Consider the following 25129-nt stretch of genomic DNA (forward strand, 5'->3'; position numbering starts at 1 on the left):
CCAATTTCATGTGTGCTCTCCAAATGTATGCATCTTGGTAAACATTGCAAACCACCACATATAGCACAAGAACCTTCCAAACAAGGCATCTTATAATAAATGCAACCATCATGTCTATTACATAGCACACTTGAAATAAATTATCTTGCCGACTTAGGAGGTGCTTGTATATTACATTCCTGCAAAACATCGTTAGTGTGCAAAGTATAACAAATATGATGAAAAATATCATAATGCGTGGAAAATTCAATATGCATCCTACAACAACACCTGGTGCATACATGATTAATCTTAATATAAAAAGGTTTTGCCATTTCAAAAAATCTTTGAGAAATTTTTATTTGAGGAAACTTTTGAAGGAATCTTTCATAAAATTTAGTTTGAGTCATATCCAAATAGTGTTTCACATGTGGCTCACGATTTTAAGACCCAATTCATCTTCTGACAACATCTCTTTGGTTAGGCGATACTCTTGTGTTGTCATGCCAAAAAATTTCAATTAATGTTTTTAGTGCATCTACAACAACCTTGTCTTTGCGTGGTAGTCTACCCAAGAATGCCCAAAGAGAATTATTGTTAGGTTCCTCTATTTGTTCTCGCCTCTTTAATGCTTTACTTAATGTTGTTCTACTAACGTTTAATGACTTACTTGTTTTGCTTATCAAACGATCTTTTTTTATTTTCTTGCTCATTATGGTTGATGTAATGACACGTCGAGTAGCATTAGAATCTTTACTAAGTGATTTTGAACCAATAGATTGATATTCATCAAATAGATTTCTGACAATAGTTCTTTCACTGTTACTTTCAAATGATCTTATGCCTAGAATTTTCATTGTCTCTCTAAAATTCAAATTTTTAATCATTTGAACAATTAATTGACATCTTGCGGTTTGATTTAAGTTTTCAAAATAGTTTTGCCATATTCTTTTAACCATTCTCCTACAAGTTCGTTCATTCATTTTATTGGGCATTGATTCAATATATTCTCATCAATGTCAATTAGATACTTTTGTTTCTTACGAATGATTATGGGAGGTGTTAACATCAGTGCATTATGTACATTCAATTCATCAAGTAGATAAGGTGTAATATGTTCATCATTTAATTGATTGTTCAATGCGGTATCTTCTTCAATTGCATTAGGTTCAAACGGTAAATTATCAAATGTTTCTTCTTCAATTGCATTAGGTGCATTATATTCGTTTGGTAAATTGAATTGAGATGTTGAGGATGACATACCTTCTTCTCCCATTGTTCTTATGTCACACAATTTCTTCATACGCTGTCTTTGTCTTTCCTTTTGAGCCTCTCGTTGTTCCATCGTTCCTTGCTTGTTCTTTCCCATGGTTGATATCGGTTGACCTAAATAGAATCATATTACATATATATGTAAAGAAAAGTTCATAAATAAATAAATAACCATAAATATGCATCTTATCGCTATTTTTTGGAATCAAACTATTAAACAATCACAATTCAATCATTTGAAACCATGCAAAAACAAAAAACTAATAAAAAACAACAATTCAATCATTTGAAATCATGCAAAAACAAAAAATTCACTTACTTTTATGTATACAATAGTGATAGAAGTGCAGACACAGTTCCAGTGGGGCCTTCAACGACCTCAAAAACCTCTTTTGAGGTCGTTGAGGCTCTTGGGCAACTAAAACTATGTCTATAAACCGTGTACGCGCTACATTAATAACCGCGTATGCGCTGTTAGACCATAAAATGTTGACAAGCCCAACGATATTCTTTTTTCCCATTGTGGGCTGATAAGTAGCGCGTACACGCTACTAAGCCTAAAAATGTTATCGCAGGGTAACGAATAATGGGAATAGCACCCCGTACGCGCTTATGAGTAATAAGTACCACATACGTGCTACTAAGCCTTAAAAAAGTTTATGGCAGGGCAAGGAACTAATAGTTTCAGTACCTCGTACGCGCTCTTGAGAGAGGTAGAGGGAGGGAGAGAGACAGAGAGAGACAGAGAAGAGGGGGGGTGGGAGAGAAGAAGGGGTATGGAGGAAGGGAGAGGGAGAGAGGGAGAGAAGAAGGGGGGAAAGGAGAGAGAGGAGAGGGAGAGAGAAAGGGAGAGAGGGAAGGGGGAGAGAGAGAGAGAGAGAGAGAGAGAGAGAGAGAGAGAGAGAGAGAGAGAGAGAGAGAGAGAGAGAGAGAGAGAGAGAGAGAGGGAAGGAGGGAGAGGGAGAGAGGGAGAGAAGAGGGGGGAAGGTAAAGAGAGGGAAGAGAGGGAGAGAAGAGGGGGGAAGGTAAAGAGAGGGAGAGAGGAAGAGAAGAGGGGGGGAGGGTGAGAGGTGGAGGGAGGGGGAGGAGAGAGAGAGATAGAGGAAGAGAAGAGAGAGAGGGAGGAAGAGAAGAGAGAGGGGGGGAGGGAGAGGGAGGGAGAGGAGAGAGGGAGAGAGGTAGAGGGAGGGAGAGAGTGAGAGAAGAGGGGGGTGGGAGAGAAGAAGGGGTATGGAGGAAGGGAGAGAGAGAGAGAGGGAGGGAGAGGGAGAGAGGGAGAGGGAGAGGGAGAGGGAGAGAAGAGGGGAGGAAGGGAGAGAGAGAGAGAGAGAGAGAGAGAGAGAGAGAGAGAGAGAGAGAGAGAGAGAGAGAGAGAGAGAGAGAGAGAGAGAAGGAGGGGGGGAAGGGAGAGGTAGAGGGAGGGAGAGAGGGATGAGAAGAGGGGGGGAGGGAAGGTAGAGAGAGGGAGAGAGGGTGGGAGAGAAGAAGGGGTATGGAGGAAGGGAGAGGGAGAGAGGGAAGGAGGGAAGGAGGGAAGGTAGAGAGGAGGGTGGGAGAGAAGAAGGGGGTATGGAGGAAGGGAGAGGGAGGAAGGGAGAGAGAGAGAGAGAGAGAGAGAGAGAGAGAGAGAGAGAGAGAGAGAGTGAGAGAGAGAGGAAGGAGAGAGAGGGAGGGAGAGGGTGGGAGAGAAGAAGGGGTAAGGAGGAAGAGAGAGAGAGAGAGAGAGAGAAGGAAGAGAGGAGAGAGAGAGACGAGGAGGATGAGAGAGAGAGAGAGAGAGAGATGGGGGAGGGAAGGCAGAGAGAGGGAGAGAGGTAGAGGGAGGGAGAGAGTAAGAGAAGAGGGGGGGTGGGGAGAAGAAGGGGTATGGAGGGAGAGAGGGGGAGAGAGAGAGAGAGAGAGAGAGAGAGAGAGAGAGAGAGAGAGGAAGGGGGGTGGGGAGAGAAGGGGTATGGAGGAAGGGAGAGGGAGAGAGGGAAGAGGAGGGGGAGAGGGAGAGAAGAGGGGGGGAAGGGAGGGAGAGGGAGGGATGAGGAGAGGGGAGAGGGAGAGAGAGGGAGAGAAGAGGGGGGGAAGGGAGAGGTAGAGGGAGGGAGAGAGAGGGAGGGAAGGTAGAGAGAGGGAGAGAGGTAGAGGGAGGAGCGAGAGAGAGAGAAGAGGGGGGTGGGAGAGAAGAAGGGGTGTGGAGGAAGGGAGAGAGAGCGAGAGAGAGAGAGGGAGAGGGGGGAGAGTAGGGGGGGAGGGAAAAAAGGAGAGGTCTTAAGGGGTCACAAGATACATATGAACCTCTTAGGAAACAATACGACCTCTAATGACACCTAAGGGGTCATATGGTGGGGCTAATAAAATGATATCATTAAATTTAAAAGTTATGATAGAACATCATACACCGATACTCCAAGCGAACAAACAACGAGGCTTTCACTAAAAAGGCAAGTATAAGAGCTTGACCTAAACCTAAGAGTACCTGCCTAAGTTCTAAAACATATGATGCTATTAAATTTGCAAGGTTATAAGACTGATCCTCGATTGTGACTATAGGAATTACACACTTGAATTTCTTTCATGGGTATGTACCATTCCAAGTTGTTTGACAAGTGATGATCATCATATACTACCAGTGCCATGCATACAAAAAACTTTAATTTCTTTAGGTGACAGACGGTTGTGTAACAACATGGGAACTCTCGCATACCCACCACTATCATTCTACAGGACATCATCTGTGTTACTCTCCTCTTTCTCTTCCTACTTGTTGTTTTCTTCTGAAAAACATATTGCAAGTACTCTGACTCATCATGTTGGCTTTATTGACACTATTTTCCACATCTGCTCTACTCATTAAAAACAAATTTGAGAAGAATATTGCTACAGGTTTTCTTGTTTGTCACGGTAATACACCCGTGGTTCAATTTCAAACCCTATTCCTCCTATTCAATAACACACAAAAATCCATCAGTCAATTTTTTTAGAGAGGATACATGATAAAAATCAAAGAGGGAAGTTGCAGACAAGAAATAAATTCACTTACTTCTATAGAAGTGCAGACATAGTTCCAGTGGGTATGGAGGGAGAGAAGAAGAGAAAGAGGGATGGGGTATGGAGAGAGAGAGAGAGAGAGAGAGAGAGATGAGAGAAGGAGAGAGAGAGAGAGAGAGAGAGACCTTGTATGCATTTGAGAGGGAGAGACGATACACTTACATGTGTATATATATGTTTAATGTATTATATATATACATATTTTATATGTATATAAACATATTATATATACAATGTCATATTATACACATATTATATATTACATATATTATATGTGTAGGATTTTGCCAAGATCAAGGGCACAATGAAAAGCATAAAAGAGACAATAGAATGACAAGAACAAACTGTATTCTCATCAATATGCAAAATGATCAACTGGATTAACCAATATAATGAATATAGGCCTGCTTATATAGGCAAGGCCATATGGATGTATGAGCACACAAATATGACATGTGGCTCAATGAGAAACAAGGGTAGGTAAGAAATACTAGGGGTAGGTAGGAGAAATAATATAATATTCCACAAGAGGTGGATGACCCACCGAATGTGGAGTGTAATAGCAAAATAAGACCACAAAAGGTGGAATTTCTCCTACAAGCTCTATCCCTATGTGCACACTTCCCTAAGTGTCTCAAATCCAAACTACGAAGAGATGCATTATCCTAAGTTAACTTAAGTAAGTGTAATAATATCCAAAATGAATATTTATTTACACCAACACCCCCCCTTAAGTGCAACTTAGGGGAATGAAGACTCAAGTCAACAATGCAAGATGGGTCCCGGCTACGAGGCCATGATAGGTACCCATGTACAATATGCAAATGCAAGCAAAACTATGCAATGCAATCTCTCACAAACGGAGAAAGGGAGAAAACCCAGTGGGAAAAAACTCCCCCCCAAAAGAGAGATGAATGTACAAAAGACTCTCAAAGAAGAAGGACAAAACCTCAAAGAGGAAAAAGTCCCCCCCATAAGAGAGGAAGGAGAAGTCAACTGACCCCCCCTAATGACACATCCCGCACCCCCAAGAGAGCTCGCAACTGTTGGAACTTACTCTCGGTGAAAGGTTTGGTGAATATGTCAGCAACCTGCTCTGCTGTAGGACAATACTGCAAATCAATGACCTGCTTTAGGACGAGCTCTCGGATATAGTGCATATGAATCTTGATGTGCTTGGTCCGCTGGTGCTGGACCGAGTTCTTCGAGATTGCAATAGCACTTTGATTGTCTCAATGTAGAACTATCGACCGTGGAGTGGTGAATCCAAACTCTGTGAGGATCTGCTGGAGCCAAATGGTCTTAATCGCTGCGTTAATAGTGCCTTGATACTCAGCCTCAGTCGAAGAGAGAGAAATAGCATGTTGCTTCTTGCTCTGCCAACAAATGGGGCCCGAACCAAGGTGAAAATTGTAACCAGAAGTAGACTTACGATCAACTAGATCGCCAGCCCAATCGGAGTCTGTGTAACCAACCAAGCGAAGTCCTGTGCCTACTGCATAGTGAATCCCATAGTGATGTGTACCCTGGATGTAATGAAGGATGCGTTTGACGGATTTCTAATGAAGCTCATGTGGTTCCTGCATGAAGTGGGAAACCATGCCAACTGCAAATGAAATATCAGGGCGTGTATGAGTCAAGTAGATGAGACTACCCACAAGTTGACGATACAAAGTGGCATCAATGAGTGGAGAAGAACACTAAGCCTCAAGCTTGACTCCTGAAAGAAAGGGAGTCGAGGCAGGCTTACAATCAGCCATATGAAAGCGTGCAAGTAGATCAAGAGCATACTTGGGCTGCGATAGTGTAATCCCAGAAGATGACTGTGAAATCTCTATCTCGAGAAAGTAGTGCAAAAGGCCTAAGTCAGTCATAGCAAATCTATCATGCAAAGCAGATTTGACCCTGCTAATGATGGATGAAGTACTCCCTGTAATGATCAAGTCATCAACATAGAGCACAAGTATCAAGTGAGAGTCATCCTGTCTCAAAATGTAGACATTCAGATCGGAATGACACCTGGTGAACCTTGCGAAGAGAAGAAAGGAATCCATTTTGGCATACTAAGCCCTGGGGGCCTGCTTAAGGCCATAGAGAGATTTCATTAGTCTGCAAACCAAGGAAGTATCCTGGATAAAACCCTGTGGCTGCTCCATATAAATCTCCTCATCAAGATCACCATGAAGAAAAACACTCTTCACATCCATCTGATGTACAACCCAACCATGAGCTACATCAATAGCAAGTGTCAAACAAATGGAGTTCATTTTGGCTATGGGTGCAAAGGTCTCAGTATAGTCAACACCTGCAACCTGCGAGAAACCTTTCGCAACAAGCCGAGCCTTATACTTATCCACACTATCATCCGCTGCAAACTTGGTCCAATAGATCCACTTACATCGAACCATCTTTCTCCCCTTAGGAAGATGGACTAAATCCCATGTGTTGTTCCTCATCAAGGAACTATACTCTTCCTCCATAGCTTGGTCCCACTCAGGAACCCCTGATGCTTCCCTAAATGTCTGTGGATCGGAAGCGGTAGCAATGAATGCATGTGGAAGATCCTGATGTTGTGATCGAGTTCTTTGTGTATCTGAAGGATCCCCAACAAGAGAACCCGCAAACTCAAGTGTCTGTCGAGCCCAATGAGGTCTAGGTGGAGGTGGAGAACGAGGCTCCTCAACTGCAAGTGGACCCTGCGGAGGTGTAACCCTGCGAGTCGGAGTTGAGGGAGTCTCATCATCTGAATCACTAACATCACTATCCATAATGGAGGAAGGCGGAGGAGGTAGAGAGGCTAAGCTAGGAGAGCTTTCCTCAAAGTGAACACTCCTCTCAATGAATACCTCATGTGTCTCTAGATCCATCAATCTGTGTGCCTTAACACCCTCAAGATATCCAACAAATATGCAAGGTCGACTCTGTGGTTCCAATGCCTTGCGTTTCTATGGAGGTATGCGAGCCCATGCTGGACACCCAAAGACTCTGAAATGTCTCACAATCGGTTTCCTACCAGCCCAAGCTTCAAAAGGAGTAATACCTTGCAAAGCTTTGTGAGGAACCCGATTCTGGATGTGTGTGGCACAACTGATAGCCTCTACCCAAAAGGCGGGATCAAGAGAACGTGCATGTATCATACAGCTAGCCATTTCTTTGAGAGTTCTATTCTTGCATTCTGCAACCCCGTTCTGCTGTGGAGTGTATGCTACAGAATGCTGAAGACCAATCCCCTCAAATGTACAAAAATCCTCAAGTCTTTTGTTCACATATTCCCTTCCATTATATGTGCGAAGAATCTTGACCACTTTCCCTGATTGCTTCTCCACATGAGTTTTGAAGTCCTGAAATTTGTCAAATACTTCACTCTTATGAATGAGAAAGTAGACCCAAGTGAAGCGGGAGTAGTCATCAATGAAGGTAAGAACATAGCGGGCCTTACTAAATGAGGGTGCTGGAAATGGACCTGCTACATCGCTGTGAACAAGTTGAAGAACTTCTAAGGCTCTCCAAGTTTTCCCTTTATCAAACTTCTCTTCGGGATGCTTGCCCATGGAACAACCTAAACATACACCCTCTAAAAAACTGATTCGAGGTAGACCTGTGACCATGTCTTTAGTGCTGAGCTTCTGAAGATAGCGGTAGTTGAGGTGACCAAACCGCTCATGGCATAGCTTACTTTCTGAATTTGAATGAGTAAGCAAGGCCCTAGAAGGTGAACTTGGCACAAAGTGGGAGAATGAATAAAGCCTTGAGTTGTCATTGACTTGTCCCACTGCTACCAAGGCATCATCATCAAGTTCCTTTACCACAACTGAATCTGGTGTAAACTCAACCTTTTTCCCATTCTCATAGTGAGTGATTTGGTAGATGGAGAGAAGGTTGGTAGACAAGTTAGGAACATAGAGAACATTTTCAAATGTTCCATCATCCATGTCAACTGAACCTTTCCCTTCAACCTCTACTTGTGTGTCATCACCTATGTAAATGTGAGGTACCTTAGATGGATCCAATGAAGAAAACTGCTCCTTTGTAGAACCCATGTGATATGAGGCACCCGAGTCAAGTATCCATTGCTGTGAAGAACCTGTTGTAGCCACAATCCCTTAGACTGTGAAGAAGAGGAAGGAGTTGAATCCTTCTTTGTGTAGGCGGATGGCAAGTTGATGTTGTTTTTCTTAAGAAGATTGGTTAACTCATCAACTTGCTTTGCGTGGCATCGATGCTCATCATGACCATACTTTTTGCAATATGCACAAGTTGGTTTATCCTTCTTAGGTGGTGTCCCCTTCTTGGAAGAGGATGAAAAATCGCCTTGTGATGGAGAGGATGATTGTCCTTTTTCCTGGTGTGGCTTAGACTTGGATTGCTTCTTCTTCTTGTTGGAATCTTTGCCTTGACTTCCTTGATTCCTTTGATTAGCCACCAAAGCCTTGGACTTTGAAGACTTGAGAAACCCCATGTTCAACAACTTAGATTGTTCCAATATCAACATTTCTGTGAAAGCATCAAATGAAGGCATAACATAAGAACTCCCCACTGTCAAACGATGAGTTTGGAAGCTAGACACAAATGCTGCATATTCTGGTGCAAGCTTGTCCAACAAGTTGAATATCAACTGAGCATCCTTTTTGTCAATTCCACAATCCTTAAGCTTTGCTCTTAGCTCATTTGCTTTGGTGACATAATCTTGGATTGTATCAAAACTCTTGGGATCCAAGTTGGTGAGCTCATTGTCAATCTGATAACCTCTAATTTTATCAACTTGACCATACAATTTCTGAAACATATCCCAAGCCTCTTTGATTGTTTTACACTTCTCAATGTGAAAAATGAGGTCATCTAATACATACTTGCATAAGGTTCCAAGAGCCATGCAATTCTTTGTGAGCCATTCTAATTGATCAATTGGATTAGCCTTAGGATCAAGTGGTGCTGTAATTGTTCCATCTATGTAGTGTGTGAGACCCTTTTCCATTAATTTACTCCATACTTTAATTTTCCATGATGCATAATTATGTGGAGTTAGAGGTGGAAATTTATTAGGACTCATTGCAACAAAAATGGAAAGAGCACAAAGAGAGGCACAATCACACAAGACACCCCCCCAAATTCACTCAATCAAAGAACCCCCCCCAAATGTGATGATTTGACACTTTGTAAGTAGTGCGTATACAATGGGCCACTTGCAAAAAATAGCAAAGTGGACTTTTGATTACAATTTTACAACTGCCTCAATAAGGCCAAAAGAGACTCAAACTGATAATGCAAGAGATCTTACTAAGATCCAAGCAATTTACAAGTACCTAATAGGCCAAATAAGACCAATATCTGAAAGTACAATTTCCACTCAAAATCTTTGAAATCTGATCATAGATGCTGAAAGTAGACGAAAAAATAAGCACTTAAAAAAAAAACCGGCACCTGAAAAGGAGGTCGTATGAGCTCAAATGAGGCCTTTGAAGTTGCAGAATTGAGGATTGGACAAGTACAGCTGAGAGAATCCAAAAATTCTGAAAAACCTGTGCGCCAAAATCAGAAAATAACTACACCACTGTGAAGATCATGAAATTTTAGCCCATTTCAAAAAAAATTGCACCAAAAAAGGAACAAAAATGAGCAAGATATGGCCTTTCAAAGTTGGACTGCAAAACTGAAAAGCCCAATGGAGAGGGGTCAAAAAATTTTCAAAAAATGCTGATGTGGCGCTGACGTCAGCAATTCACTGTGTTAAATTTGACGATCGTATGACCGTCGCAAAAACTTTGCCTCCCTGCTGAATGGGCGTCCGTACTGTACGGACTGCTGATTGGGCAGGTGACTATGCAGTACGGATGCTGACGTGGCACTGTACAGTGGCGTACAGACGGACTGTGTGGCGCATGTGACGTGGCGTACAGAAGTCGACCATGGGCCAATGGCCGCCCGCCACGTGGCGGACGTGAGGCCGCCTGTTTTGGTGGTCACCGGCGGAGGGAGTGGCTGGAGCCGAGGGGCCGGCGGCGGGCCGGGAGCCGAGGCTGTCGGTGGCGGTGGTTGAGGGGGCTGGGAGGATAGGACGGCCGGCGGCGGCGATAGTAGCAAGCGGCGGTGGCGACGTGCGGAGCCGGGAGGATGGGACGGCCGGCGGCGGCGACTTCTCGGGTGGTACACTGCAGCGGGCGGTACACGGGTGCAGAGACTGGCAAGTACGGGCGGCGGTGACAGCAGGTACGTCCTGCAACAAGTGGAACACGCAAGTATGGGGGGGTCTGCGGACCCCCAAAACAGCGCACAAAAAAAACTTTTTTTCAAAATTTTTCAGAATTTTTTTTTTCCAAAAAATAAATAAAAAAATTTCGAAATCCGTATGATAATAGCCAAAATGGGGAAAAAAAATTTCTCACCAAAATAGGTCGACTTTATAGTCAAAATTTATGGAAACGGCCTCCCGGATTCAATGGTGATGTCCAAATTGTTGTATGACGCCCCCAAAAAATGAAGATCCCCAAATCCGAAAATAGAAGCCTTCCACGATGTCTCCAAAAACCAATCAATGAAGCTCCAATAGCTCTGATACCATGTAGGATTTTGCCAAGATCAAGGGCACAATGAAAAGCATAAAATAGACAATAGAATGACAATAACAAACTGTATTCTCATCAATATGCAAAATGATCAACTGGATTAACCAATACAATGAATATAGGCCTGCTTATATAGGCAAGGCCATATGGATGTATGAGCACACAAATATGACATGTGGCTCAATGAGAAACAAGGGTAGGTAAGAAATACTAGGGGTAGGTAGGAGAAATAATATAATATTCCACAAGAGGTGGATGACCCACCGAATGTGGAGTGTAACAGCAAAATAAGACCACAAAAGGTGGAATTTCTCCTACAAGCTCTATCCCTATGTGCACACTTCCCTAAGTGTCTCAAATCCAAACTACGAAGAGATGCATTATCCTAAGTTAACTTAAGTAAGTGTAATAATATCCAAAATGAATATTTATTTACACCAACAATATGTATATACACATATTATATATTACATATATTATATGTATATACACATATTATACATAGAATATCATATTATACAATAGCTCGTACGCGCTGTTTATAGGGAAACAAGCGCATACGCGCTACTTACACTATAAATACCCCGTACACGCTTTTTAAACAATAAGTACCCCATACGTGCTTTTGACTGTTTAGGCTTGGAAATAGGCCTGGATGACAAAGCTACGGATTGGAAGTTTGATTTCCCTCCATTTCTCTCAGTTTTGACGTGTTTTATTTTATCAACTTGGTTTATCGACTTTGTCATCATCAGGTTTACACTTCATAAAATGGGTATTTCTAAAATTTCCAGCATATTTTCACCCATCTTCTGAGTTTTCTAACCATATAATTTGTTTTCAATTTGAACAACAATAACATATTATTATTGAATTTCTTTTACTAGTGTCTCCATAGTTCTCACAGACATAGGTGCACCATTTTTTGAATAACTTTAGATATACTTATCCAAATTTTTTTTAAAAAAATATTATTATAGTGCACTTGATTCTTTACAATTTGAAAAAAATAAATTGTATTTTCGATTTGTTTAGTGCAACTTATGCTTCGTGCACGAACATGTACCTAATTTTCAGGATGTGCTCGATTGGAAAAATCATAAAAAACAAAATACTCAACAAAAAATTACAAAAAAATACACATCTTCTAGTGCTCACTCTTAACTATCTTTTTTGCAAAGGATTTGTCAAAATACTAAATCTAACTATGACTTTTTTGATACACATGTCAGACACTATGTTATGTTTTTCAGAAAAAATCAGGGTCAGTTTTTCGTGCGTGAAGGATTTGACCCCCTTAATCTTATCCAATTTTGAAAAAGTTTAGTAGTTTGGAAACTAGATTCAGAGTACTACAATATTTGTTCTTTGATTATCTTCATATCTTGAGTGGACGACTTTCAAATTTTGCCTCCAAGTTCAGGTTCACCTGATTTCAGAAAAAATGTGTCCACTTATACCCCCTTTTTGAACACCATCTTTGTGCACTTACCCAGTATAAATACATAAAATTATTAAAATCCTTAATAGCCTTCTAAAGTTTACCCAAATTCTTATGATTTATATATGTATGTGAATAATTAAAACCTACATAAATGGGGGTAACCTCGATGCCCAATTCGTAACCTCATGCTAAGGCTTTGGGTTCTTCCCATGTAGGTCCAAGGTTTGAGTTTCGCCAAGTTCGCCCAATGTCAATGTCTTTTGGGTTGTTTCCATCATTTGATGGGTTTATCGGGGGGACTCACCTTGTCTTGAGCAGTGATGCAAGGGAATTATCGAGTGAAGATCCAAGTTGTTGGGCTGCCCTTATTGATTCCCTCTCCATTAATAAAAATCACTTACTAAATAATCCTATGGTAAGTTAATTAATTTTGCAATATATAATAAACAAATCGATCCGGAATTGTTAAGCTAGGCCATGAACAATAAATAAATGTGCCAAAAAAGTAATTAAATAAATTATCATGCTTAACTCTAGATATACTATTGGTTTGATTGTGACTGATGGTACAAGATGATTTGTCCCCATAACAACAACATACACCTTGTCAAACAACCACCTTTAAAATGATCAATCTAATGACTATCATTTTGGATTATTTTTGCACCTACATATAAATGATTTTTCGTGTGTTGAAATTTGTTAGTCGATGTGTAGAATTTACCTTTTTTTTTAAAATTTGATATGACAAAATTTGGCTTTTAAATTCACCTTGACTTTAGTGTATGGACCTTGAATAAAGATTTGCAATGCCTAAAAACACCTTGGTACCTTGCTTGACAAAGTTGTTTTCATTATGTCAAGCCCACAAATCCAATTCAGCAGTTTTGATAAGATCAAAGACACACTAAATAATAATGCAATAAGCATAGTTATATGTAACTGGAAGTGTCATGCTCATTCTATGCCAACATTGATATCACAAAATAATTCTCTAAAATACTTCATGACCTAGAACAAGATGATTGTAATAAATTAGGATTCATCCTTTTATACAATAGTCTACTTTGCAGTTTAAATAATTCACACTCAAGTTGATGGGTCACGATTAGTCGAAAAAGGGTTTAGCTTGAACCCATTTTAAGTTCAACTTTTGAAAGTTCAAAGGATAGATTCACACTCACAGATTTAAATCATATTTATATATGTATCTGCAAAATTGACCCAAGATAACAGATGCATAAACTACAAATGAATCTAGACCCTTAAAATATATGAGATCAAAGATCAATCAAAAGTAAAATGATTTTGCTCTTCCATTTACATGATCATGGAAAACTGCTCTTCAAAGATCCTCTCATGCCTACAACATGATTTCTAACTCTTACAAGGTTATCAAATTTTAAATTGTTTGAAAGTTTCGATGTCAAGCTTTGTCTCACTCTTTTCTCCGCATGGAAATAGAAGCTCAAACAATATGCTTCGTCCTACAAGCTCAAATGATTTGCCTAGTTTCCTATCCTATGTTCATAATTATGTAATTAATCTATAGACTAAAAATCTTCATGTATATCTATGAGACAAAGTTAAGCCAGCTACAATGCGCTTCACCTCATGTTCTTCTCTTCTTGCCTCTTCAACAAGTAATATAGATACATAGCAAGATGGGTTCTACTATTGACTTGCATATCTAGTCTTCTCTATTTTACGACTCAGAAAACTATGTTTCCAGAAACACGACAAGAGAATGTTGTTTCGCGTGTTGATGACCAAAACGTGTTTCCCGTCATGGATGATCATTTTCAAACCATCTAGGCTGCGAAAAAATCATTGCATTTACACTTAATTTTATTTATGATTTTTTTACTTTTCCTTACTTGCTAACTAATTCTTTAGAAGTAAAAGAGTTTAGGGGAATCATGTATTAGTGTTTTAATGATTAAACTGGAGACCTGTCCAATTTGTCACGAAGAGTAAAATTATTAACCATTTTTTCACCATATTTAGTGTTTAATAATTAAATTTTTAATGGTTTATTTTTAGATGCATTTTACAATAAAATTGTGTGTCATTTTCTTATACACTACTCTAATCATCCCATTTCTCGTCACATTGTCATTATGATTGCATTTCTTATTTCTCATTTCTAATTACATAGTTAAAATGCTTTAAATACACCTTTCAAATTTAATTAAGTTGTTGTCCTCTTTTCAGCTTCAACCTTATACCGAAATTTGCTACGTCTATTTACCATCAACTTCAACCTTGAGTTACATAGATATTTTTTTTGTGCTAGCAATGAAAAACAATCCTTAAGAAGCTATGTTTAGTTTTTGTTGTTATATTTTAACAATGTCTTCAACATCAACTATTAAGAAATTATGTTTAGTTTGTTTTTAACATCAGACCATTTCAAAGCACAATTCAAACTGTGTGTGGGAAATATGGGCGACATAAACGTAAAAGTCTAGTTTCAAAGTGTCCACACACCAATGAGACTATTGGTGCAAGTTATAGGAGCTATATTGAATAGCTCAACTTCCCAAGGGGTGTCCCATTGTTCTCTATCTCACACGATCCCTGCAGCCAATGTTTTTGCTCTTAGATCACTGAGCAAAGTGACTTAGGAATGACAACTACAAGAACGAGTGATGTTTGATTATAAGAATGAATGCATTTCTAGATATGTATGCTATTAAATCTATGATGATTAATCTAGCATAAAGATGATGATAAGATTAACTAATTATCCTAGCAATGATATACTAATCTAACATGGATATGCTATGATATTAAAAATGCTTCTAAATGCTTAATGTGTTTTAACAAAGAGAGGTTAGATGCTTAGTAAAATTTCTATAAGTTAGATGCATAAAACTTGGATCCTTAAAATGAAGGATGAGAGCTCTATTTATAGGGAAAATAGGGATGGTCAAGATTGAATAATTTTAACAAGGGTTGGGATTGAAAGTTAATCAATCCATGTTCACAATTCTCACCAATGAAATTGTGACAATTGTCAACAAGAGGTTGCTTGAGAGGAGATGAAAGAAGCATTAAATGCTTGAGAAGACATGGAGGTTACCTTAGGAGGTAAGGGTTAAGGTTAGACTAGGATTATCCATTGGATAAAGCTTTATTCCAAGGAATAAACTCTTGTGCAAGGGTTAAAAGGACAACCAAGGTTAAAGCCATGAATGTTTGATGAGACCCTTGGGTTAGATGAGGGTTGAGTTAGAGAAAAAGTCTCTCTAATCATGCAAGAAGGTTGAGTTAACCATTAATGGTTATGTAAGAGTCTTTAATGGTTTGGAAGACTTTGAGGGTTAACTTGTTGAGGACATAAAGCCTTTAATAGTTTTCAAAGACTTTTGAGGCTTTGAGAAGTGACTTCCCTTTGCTTAGGGATGTGACAATATTTAGGAGATGGATTAGGCTAAATTGGAATTGATTAGAAGAATCTAGAAGGGGGTTAAGGAGGCAAGTGGGAGATGTAGGAAAATGCAAGTGGAGGGAAAATGAACTTAATTAAAATAATATTACTTTATTTCAATCAAATAGATGCAACTTGCATAAATACAAGTGGGAGATATTAATAAATAAATTAGATTTTTTTTTTTTCAAAGATCAATTTAATTAAAAGGGGAGGAGGGGGAATTAATTAAATAAAGTGAAATCTATTTAGTTAAAGGTTAGAAAAGACTTAGGTGAACTTAATTAAATAAATTGAGTAACTTATTTAATCAAATAGATGAATGCGGAGAAATTAATTTAATTAATAAGGGGAATGAGGTTGGTCAGATTTATACGTTTACACAAACTATTAAGAAATTATGTTTAGTTTGTTTTTAACATCAGACCATCTCAAAGCACAATTGAAACTCTCTCCAGCTAACAAGAATGTTATTTTGAAATCTAGCAACTTGTTAACCCTGAATTATTATGTTTGCTATCGACCCCTTGCCACGATAACTTTCTCAAAGATTGGAAATGGCCCAATAATCATAGCTTTAGCTACTTTCCTCTTAAGATGGTTTATCGACAACTTCTCCCTCCCTTTGCCTTTGCTCCATGCCTCAACCTTAAGTGGAGATGCAATTTTACCCAAGGTAGATGAAATAAGCTAAGCTCCCAGATTTGGAAGTCCAAAGCTGATGCTCAATACCAATGAATTGCAAGGAAAGTTCTTCACATTAAACTGCCTATTAGGAATCGTCATTCTTTCATCACTTTCTCTCCTTCATGCCCCTTTGTGATAAAAAAAGAGACTATTAAGCACGCTTTTTGGCTCTTCCCTCACACTCATACTCTTCAGTTCCATTTGTCCTCCATTTTCCCTGCTATTTTTTCTCAAAATGGACTTAGCGATCAACACTTCTTGGAGTTTTCCAAAACCATAACATCATTTCTCAGACCCAAGCAAACTATCCCCAGGTTCATTTGGAGAGTTTGTTGCTTAGCTTCCTTCTCTCACAGCTTTTTCCCCTTACAAGTTGAGGTCTTGTTGCTTGCTGACAATTTTTCACTCAAGGTCACTATCCTCAAGAATTATCTCCAAGCTAACTCTGATCTCCAAAATAATTTGGTCAATTTGCAAGCTCAGATCCAGGCATTTGAAGCCACTTTGCAGGTTACTGATCCAAAGGACAACGCTGGCCGTTTCTCACGATCTGGAAGAAGTTTCTTATGATGGACATTGCTTTGGAGCGGATTGTACAAAATGGTGGAACCTTTATTGCAGCCATGATTGTATTTGTTGAAGATGAAAGCAGCCATGATTTTATTTGTTGAAGATGACAGCAACCATGACTTTTATTTTTGCTGATGATATCACGTGATTGTATCCATGAGACATTTACTTCTGCTGATGATATCATGTAATTCTGATGTTTTGAAACCAATTTCGTGTTGTTGCTGTGTGTTTTCCAGTGACATCGTGTTGCTGTGTTTATTATTGTAACAACTGTTTACTTACAACTGACTTTCATCTTTGTAATTTGAAATTGCTTACTCCAATTAAAAAAAACTGTTTTGTAATCTATCATTTTATTAAGTTTTTGCTGTTGTAATGTTTTTACTGTTGTAATGTTATAATGCTGATGTTACACCTATTATGTTACTGTAAACTGTTATACTTTTATATATTAATTCTTTAATCTTATAAAAACATTAAAATAATTTACCAACTTTTACATAAAAATAAATAAATCCAGGTAAGTCCAAAACGTAAGGTAATGCAATGCTTTACCATTACAATATGATCAAAAAATTGATTGTATTTCACAGGTCAATCATACGGCTACCAAATTTAATCTTTGTTCTGTAATCTGTATCAATTTTATCCATATTTTAGGTACGTAGCGCCAGAGCAGTATCCGCTGAAAAATTACACAGTCTCCCCTTCATACGACCACCGGCTACTTGATTAATATTTTATTTGGAGCGGTTGAGCAATTTTCCTTGACCAACAATCTTAGTATGTAGGAAAGTACGTACGAAGGCTTCAGTTTTAATTAGTGTTTTATCAACTGTCAACGAAGGTTGCTTCTCTGTCTCCACCGACTCCACCTCCATCCCGTGATACTCTCCAAATCTCTCATTTATAGCTTAATACCTATGTTAATATAATACTTTACAAAGTTTTTTTTTTTTTTTTTTTTCAAGGAATAAACTAGCAAGGTTAATAGTCAAAACTGTTCTGAAAACAAATCAGAAACATCTCTAAACGAACAACAAAATTATAAAGAGAACTATGCAATGCTGTAACTTGCATACAAATACAATATCATGGTTGTATCAGTCTGCAAAAACATACAATTGAACAAAAATAACCAGTTCAATATCTTAATAGAACCTTAGATGTGAGTTGAGCTGTTTTGAATATATAGTGTCAAATCTGTGAAGCCGTAGCAACTGGAATTTGATCCTATCTAAGTGATTGCTGATTTTCAGTTGTTCTTTGTCTTTCTTGTGTTGATTTTTCTATTTGTCCTTGATGACAAGGCTCTTCGGTGGTAGTATGTGTGTTTTATTTGCCACGTCATGTCAATCATTATTTCAGCCTATTTCACACTTTAACTCAATGATAGATCATGGTTGAGTTTGACTTGAGTCAGTTTACTTTTAACTCACGTGGCTGGCATTATGAGTTCATCCCGGATGTCAAAAGGAAATCTATTATGATTTGGGGATATTCCGGACTTCAAAGAAAGCTCAGTTTATTTTGTTGATACTTTCTTTTCATTGCCAAAGCCCTTGTTGTTTTGCCACTTTCAGCTGAACTTGCTTGGTGATTTAGAACTGGGAGAATGCTTTGATGGTTATGTGTTTCTACTATTTCTTGCTCCCGTCTTTGCTCTGGACATTGATGGGTTTCTTGTCAAGGATAAAGACTTCTTCAGTTAGATCTCTACACATGCTCACTGCTGGTAATCTTATCGTTTTCTCTAATCACAGGTATGCACACAGTAATTTCATTTTGAGGAGAAATGATAAGTGTCGAAAGGAAATATGAAGCAAGTTTTTTAATGGTTCAGTTGCATATAACTATTTGTCCTTTTCTCATTTTCCGGCACTGTAGAAGCATAGTAACTATTTTTTTGTTTAAACGATTTGACAAAAGGTTAAGGGTTTCATTTTTACAGATTCAAAGGTAGTTATTGGAAGTATATTGTAGATTCTTGTTAACCCTTTACGGGTTTGTTACTATGATTATATCAAGTGTTTTTGTAGGATGATTCGAGAAATTTTTAGAGATTTATCAAAGCAGTTATAAAGATTGTTTTAGTTGGTTACCTTATACGAGGGTTACTTTAGAAGATTTTATTATTCACCCTCTGGTTTTTAATCAAGGTTTTTCAGTGATATTGTGGGTACATATCAAGCATTTGTATTCTTATGAAAGGGTTCTTTTTGGATAGGTTGTATTGAGAAGTTGATATTAAAATTAAACCCTACACGGGTTGTGGTCTGATCAATAAACTCAAAATCAGTTTTTTTAAGAGCAGTGGTTAACTGTCTGGTTCAGTTAATGCTTTGGATACATTTATGCGTATGTATCAATTTCTAAAGAAGGGGATATAAATATGTAAATGTAGGTGAAGTTGAAGTGTGTTTTTAGTGGAAAGAAAGAAAAGCTGTATTATTTATTTTGAGATCTCTGTTGTTGGCGGACCTAGTGGATATCATATTTTTTGCTTTGTAATAAAGGTTCATGATAAAATAGTTGCAGAACAGATTGCAAATATATCATTATGAATCCACTCAAAAACTGTTGAAAAGGATAGGGGTTGAAGCTCCTTGCAGCAGGGCTGCTAAATTGGATGTATTGGTTGGTGTTTAAGATTAATAAAAGGATTGGAGTGTTTTTTTTCCTATGATGAAATCTAGTTGGATTTCGAGGGTTTTCACTCAGCACAAAAACTGTGTCATGGTGTTGGTTTCTTAGTTATGTTTAGTACTCTGATACACTTATTCCATTTTCTCTTATGTTCTTTTCACAGTCACATGTTGATGCAAGTTTTTCAAATGGACTCTTAGTTTTTTAGTTTTTGTGGCCATCTTAGTATTGTTCTTATGAATTTAAAGATTTAGTGTACTCTGATTCACCCCCTCCCCCTCTCAGAGTACTCGTTACTTCCAACAGTTGGTATCAGAGCGTAGGGTCCTCATAGGTTTGTCCTAGGATCGATCCTGGTTATTTTGGAAGTTGTCATGTCTCAAGCCGAAGGTGCCTCGCTCACTAGAGTTCCTTTATTTGATGGCACATATTACATTTTTTGGTAAGTTAGAATGGAAGCATTTATTCATTATTTGGATGTCAGAATGTGGGAAGTTGTATCTAACAAGTATGATGTACCATCTACTGTACCTACTGATGCAGATGAAAAGACAAAATATGAACTGGATAAGAGAGCTCGCTTTGCAATTCTATGTGGGTTATCAAAAGAAGTATTTGTTAAAGTAATGTACTTCAAATCAGCCAATGAGGTATGGACAAATCTTGAATCCATTTATCAAGGTAATGAAAGGTTAAAGAATCAAAATTGATTACGTTAAAAACTCAGTTTGATGATTTGAAAATGAATAATGATGAGTCAGTGGCAAGTTATTTTCTTCGTATTGATGAAGTTGTAAATGCCCAAAAGGGTCTTGGTGAAGAAATTGATGAACATGATGTGGTTGCAAAAGTAATTAGAACATTATTACCAAAATTTGAAACTAAGATATCTGCTCTTGAAGAAAAGAAAAATTTCTCTAAAATGACTGTGCATTAGCTTCAAAGTACACTTACTGCTTATGAAATGAGAATTGGTAATACCCCTTCTACCTCTAAGGAAACAACTTTTAAAATTGAGAAACAGGAAGAGAGTGAGTCTGAATTATCTGATGTTTTTGAAACTTTACTGGTTAGGAAACTCAGGCTGAAGTTTCAAGGAAAGTTTAAATGTTTTGGCTGTGGTAAAACTGGACACTTTGCAGCAAAATGTCCATATTTAGATCTAAGTAAAGATGAGGATAAATCTGAAAAAATGTTTAAAAAACCTTGGAATCCTAATAAAAGGTTGAACAATTTTAAAAAGAAGAGTCTTATGTCAAAAGAAGAGATTGAAGATGAATCTGATGAGTCAAATGATGATGGTTGTGAAACACTATTTATGACCAAAGTTGAATTTGAAAAACCAGTTGCAGTAAAATCTGAACCAGATTCTGAAGTTGTAATAGAAGATGTAAATCTCGAAGAAGAGCTTCTTTGTGCTCTTCAAGAAGTAAAAAGATTTAAGAAACTTGTAATTTCTTATGAAGATTCCAATCAGATCTTACAACTTGATATAGTTAATGCAAACAAGGTTATTGAAACTCAGAGAAGTCTTATTGAAAGAAAAGAACAAGAAATTAGTACACTACAAAAACAAGTATACACTCTTGAAAAACAACAACGTTCTACTGAAAAAGGTGAAACTTCACATCATAATTCTGTAACAACAAACAGAAATCAGTTTCCGAATAACAGATTTTTCCATGGCTATTGTCATTTTTGTAATCTGTTTGGGCATAAAGTAAATACTTGCAGATTTGCTAGAGTTCCTATTTTTGGTCATAAACAATCTTCTGGTTTTGTCAGAGACATAAGATGTTTTACATGTTATCAATATGGTCACACTTCTAAGTACTGTAAAAAGTTACAAAAACCTGCAAAAATGTGGAGACCCAAACTTGAACAATCTATGCTTGTTCAAATAGCTCTAATATCTACCAAATCTTCTATTTGGGTTTTGGATAGCGGATGTTCTCATCATATGACAGGAGACAAAAACAAGTTTTCAGCTTTAGAAAATCATCCAGGAGGTTTTGTTAAATTTGGTGACAATACAGGTCTATACATTACTGGAATGGGAACAATCATGATAAACAAAGACACTCCTATAAATGATGTCTATTATGTTGAAGGATTAAAGTATAACTTGCTAAGCATTAGTCAGATTTGTGATAGTGGACGTCAAGTTGTGTTTAATTCTTACGGATGTGTGATTAAAGAAAAGTCAGGGAAAATAATAGCAAATGGTTTCAGAACACTTGGTAATTTGTATCATTTGTCAGACTCCAAAAATCAAGAACAAAGTGCAGGCATGTGTGTTATGAGTTATATAGATGAAAATTGGTTACGGCATAAGAGATTTGGTCATGTTAATTTCGATAATATGGTCAGAATCAGCAAAAATGAAAATGTTCGAGGTCTACCTCTGATTAGTAGACCTACAAACTCTGTTTGCAGTGAATGTGTAAAAGGCAAACAAACTAAGTCATCTTTCAAATCTAAGGAGTTTCTGTCCTCAAGGCCACTAGAATTAGTTCACACAGATTTGTGTGGTCCTATGAAAACACAGTCACTGAATGGTGAAAAATATTTTATGTTGTTCATAGATGACTACACCAGAATGGTATGGGTAACCTTTCTCAAGCATAAGTCAGAGGCTTTTGATAGGTTTAAAATATTTAGAAAAATGGTTGAAAAAGAGTTTGATTTGAAACTAAAATGCCTAAGATCAGATAAGGGAGGTGAGTTCACTTCTCAAGATTTTGTTGAGTATTGTGAAAATCATGGGATTAAAAGATAGTACTCTGCTGCTCGGACTCCCCAACAAAATGGGGTAGTTGAAAGAAAAAACAGAACTGTAAAAGAAATGGCAAGAACTATGCTTAATGAATCTAATCTATCTGATAAATATTGGAAAGAAGTTGTTCATACAGTCGTATATATATTAAACAGAGTACAAATCAGAATGAGAACAACTTGCACTCCTTATGAACTTTGGTATGGAAAAACAACATCTGTTAAGCATTTTAGAATCTTTGGTTGTCAGTGTTTTATCAAGAATGATTTTGAAAATCTTGATAGTTTTCATGCTAAATCTGATGAAGGAATTTTCTTAGGTTATTCTTCAAACAACAAAGCATATAAGTGTTTTAATAAACGCTTGAATAAAATTGTTGAATCTGTTAATGTAGTATTCAATGAAAATCGGAATGTGATGAAAAATCAGATTCAAGATGTTGATGAAGAATCTAATTTAGAAGTCGGCAATGCCTCAACATCAAATGAACCAGTTGGTACCAAAGTGGATGAACCCAGCTCAAGTAAACAAGAGGAAGTTCCTAATTTTAAGGAAGATATACCTCAGAAAACACCTTCCAAGATAATTGCTAAACGACATCTTGAAAGTGATAAAGATGCTGGTATAATAACTCGTAGAAAGGCAAAACAAATAGAACAAGCTCAGATGGCTGAGCATTTTTGTCTTTTAACAGATTTTGAACCACAAAATGTTTCTGAAGCCTTAAAAGATCAATCCTGGTTAAATGCAATGAAAGATGAAATTAATCAAATTGAGAAAAATAAAACATGGGAACTTGTTCCTCGTCCAGAAGACAAAAATGTAATTGGGGGAAAATGGATTTTCAGGAATAAGTTAGATGAATCAAGAAAAGTTATTAGAAACAAAGCTAGATTTGTGTGCAAAGGGTATGCTCAACAAGAAGGGATAGATTTTGGGGAAACTTTTGCTCTTGTAGCTCGTTTAGAATCCATTAGAATGTTTCTTGCATATGCCTCATTTAAGGAATTTACAGTGTACCAGATGGATGTTAAAACAACATTTCTGAATGGATATTTAGAAGAAGAGGTATATATGGAGCAACCAGAAGGTTTTGAATCTTCTGATTATACAGATCATGTTTACATATTAAAGAAAGCACTTTATGGCCTGAAACAAGCACCACGTGCTTGGTATTCTATACTTGATTCACATTTGATTTCTAAAGGTTTTACTAAAGGCAGTGTTGATAGTACATTATATACTAAAGTTGTTAGTGATGATCTTCTAGCTATTGAAATCTACGTAGATGATATCATATTTGGATCTACAAATGATGAATTATCACAGAGTTTTTTCAACTATTATGGAATCTGAATTTGAACTGTCAATGCGAGGACCTTTATCTTTTTTCTTGGGTATCCAAGTATCACAACTAGAACATGGACTTATTATTTCACAAACTAAATATGCAAAAGAGATGTTAAAAAGGTTTCAGATGGACCAGTGTACTCATGTTGGTACACCTATGGAAACTGGGTGTAAGCTGGTTAAGGTTGATGATTCTCCACATGTCGATCAAAGTAAATATCGGTCTATGGTAGGAAGCTTGCTCTATCTTACTGCTTCTAGACCTGACTTAATGCAAGCAGTTTGTTTGGTCTCACGCTATCAGTCTGACCCTAGACAATCTCATCTAAATGCTGTAACACGAATTTTTAAATATATCCAAGGTACTCTAGACTTTGGTTTATGGTATCCAAAACATGGTGATTTTACATTGATAGGGTATACTGATGCTGACTGGGGAGGCTGTGTTGATGATCAACGCAGTACTAGTGATGTAGCTTTCTTCCTTGGTGATCGGCTGGTTTCTTGGCACAGCAAGAAGCAAGACTGTGTCACTTTGTCCACAGCTGAATCTGAGTACATTGCTGCCACAACTTGCTGTACTCAAATGCTTTGGATGTCTTATCAGTTGGCAGATCTGGGTGTTGTGATATCAAAACCTATGAATATATTCTGTGACAATACCAGTGCTATTCAAATTTCAAAAAATCCTGTGATGCATTCCCGTACCAAACATGTTGCACTTAAACTGCAATTTTTACGTGATCAAGTGACTACAAATGAAATCATTCTTGTTCATGTTTCCTCCCAGGCACAAGTTGCAGACATTTTTACCAAAGCTTTACCGAAGGATACATTCATGCGGTTGCGTGATCGATTGGGAGTTTACTCTCAATCCTTTATTTCAACCTAATTTCTCCAGTATGGGGGAGCTTCTCACCATGCTCCCACCCAGGCCCTCTTTGTCCTTGCTGACAAAAAGGGGGAGAATGCTTGTCATGATGGTTCTGTTGCTTATATCTACTGTTTTAGAGGATAATGCTTGTCATGATGGTTCTGTTGCTTATATCTACTGTTTCAGAGGTTATACAAAGATGCTTTGGTTCAGAGGTTGATGGTCAGATTGCTCACTCATATCTACTATTTCAGATTTACACAGTTTCAATGTTCTATTGGTTCGGATTGGTTACAACTTGGTTTTCTAATTCTGATTCTTGACAATGATATCTTGGTTGTCAGGTCTTTACATTTGATCATCTTTTTGATCTTTCAATGATGTTTGATGCTTAAAAGTTAACTCAGTTGATTTGATGCTTGGTTATTGATACAGTTTGATTTTCAGTTCTTTCGGCAATATATTTTGCACTTGTACATCAAACTGCTTCAGC

The 25129-nt window shown here is 37.8% G+C and overlaps 1 protein-coding gene across 1 annotated transcript; it reads left to right on the top strand.

The window, feature by feature from the left end:
* Positions 1-20088: 20088 nt before the first annotated feature.
* LOC131873719 (uncharacterized) lies at positions 20089-23768 on the top strand. The gene is made up of 5 exons (XM_059216902.1): positions 20089-20286; positions 20364-20486; positions 20574-22356; positions 22807-23152; positions 23636-23768. Exons 1-5 carry the CDS (start codon positions 20089-20091, stop codon positions 23766-23768), a joined length of 2583 nt encoding a protein of 860 aa, XP_059072885.1.
* Positions 23769-25129: the final 1361 nt, after the last annotated feature.

This window comes from Cryptomeria japonica, chromosome 2 (genome assembly GCF_030272615.1).
Source record: "Cryptomeria japonica chromosome 2, Sugi_1.0, whole genome shotgun sequence".
NCBI classification, from domain to species: Eukaryota; Viridiplantae; Streptophyta; class Pinopsida; order Cupressales; family Cupressaceae; genus Cryptomeria; species Cryptomeria japonica.

Coding starts and splice junctions, on each gene's coding strand:
- LOC131873719 (XM_059216902.1), top strand. CDS start 20,089: ATGGAAGCATTTATTCATTATTTGGATGTCAGAATGTGGGAAGTTGTA. Junction 20,287..20,363: donor ACTTCAAATCAGCCAATGAG/GTATGGACAAAT, acceptor TTAAAAACTCAG/TTTGATGATTTGAAAATGAA. Junction 23,153..23,635: donor GCCTTAAAAGATCAATCCTG/GTTAAATGCAAT, acceptor TACTAAAGGCAG/TGTTGATAGTACATTATATA.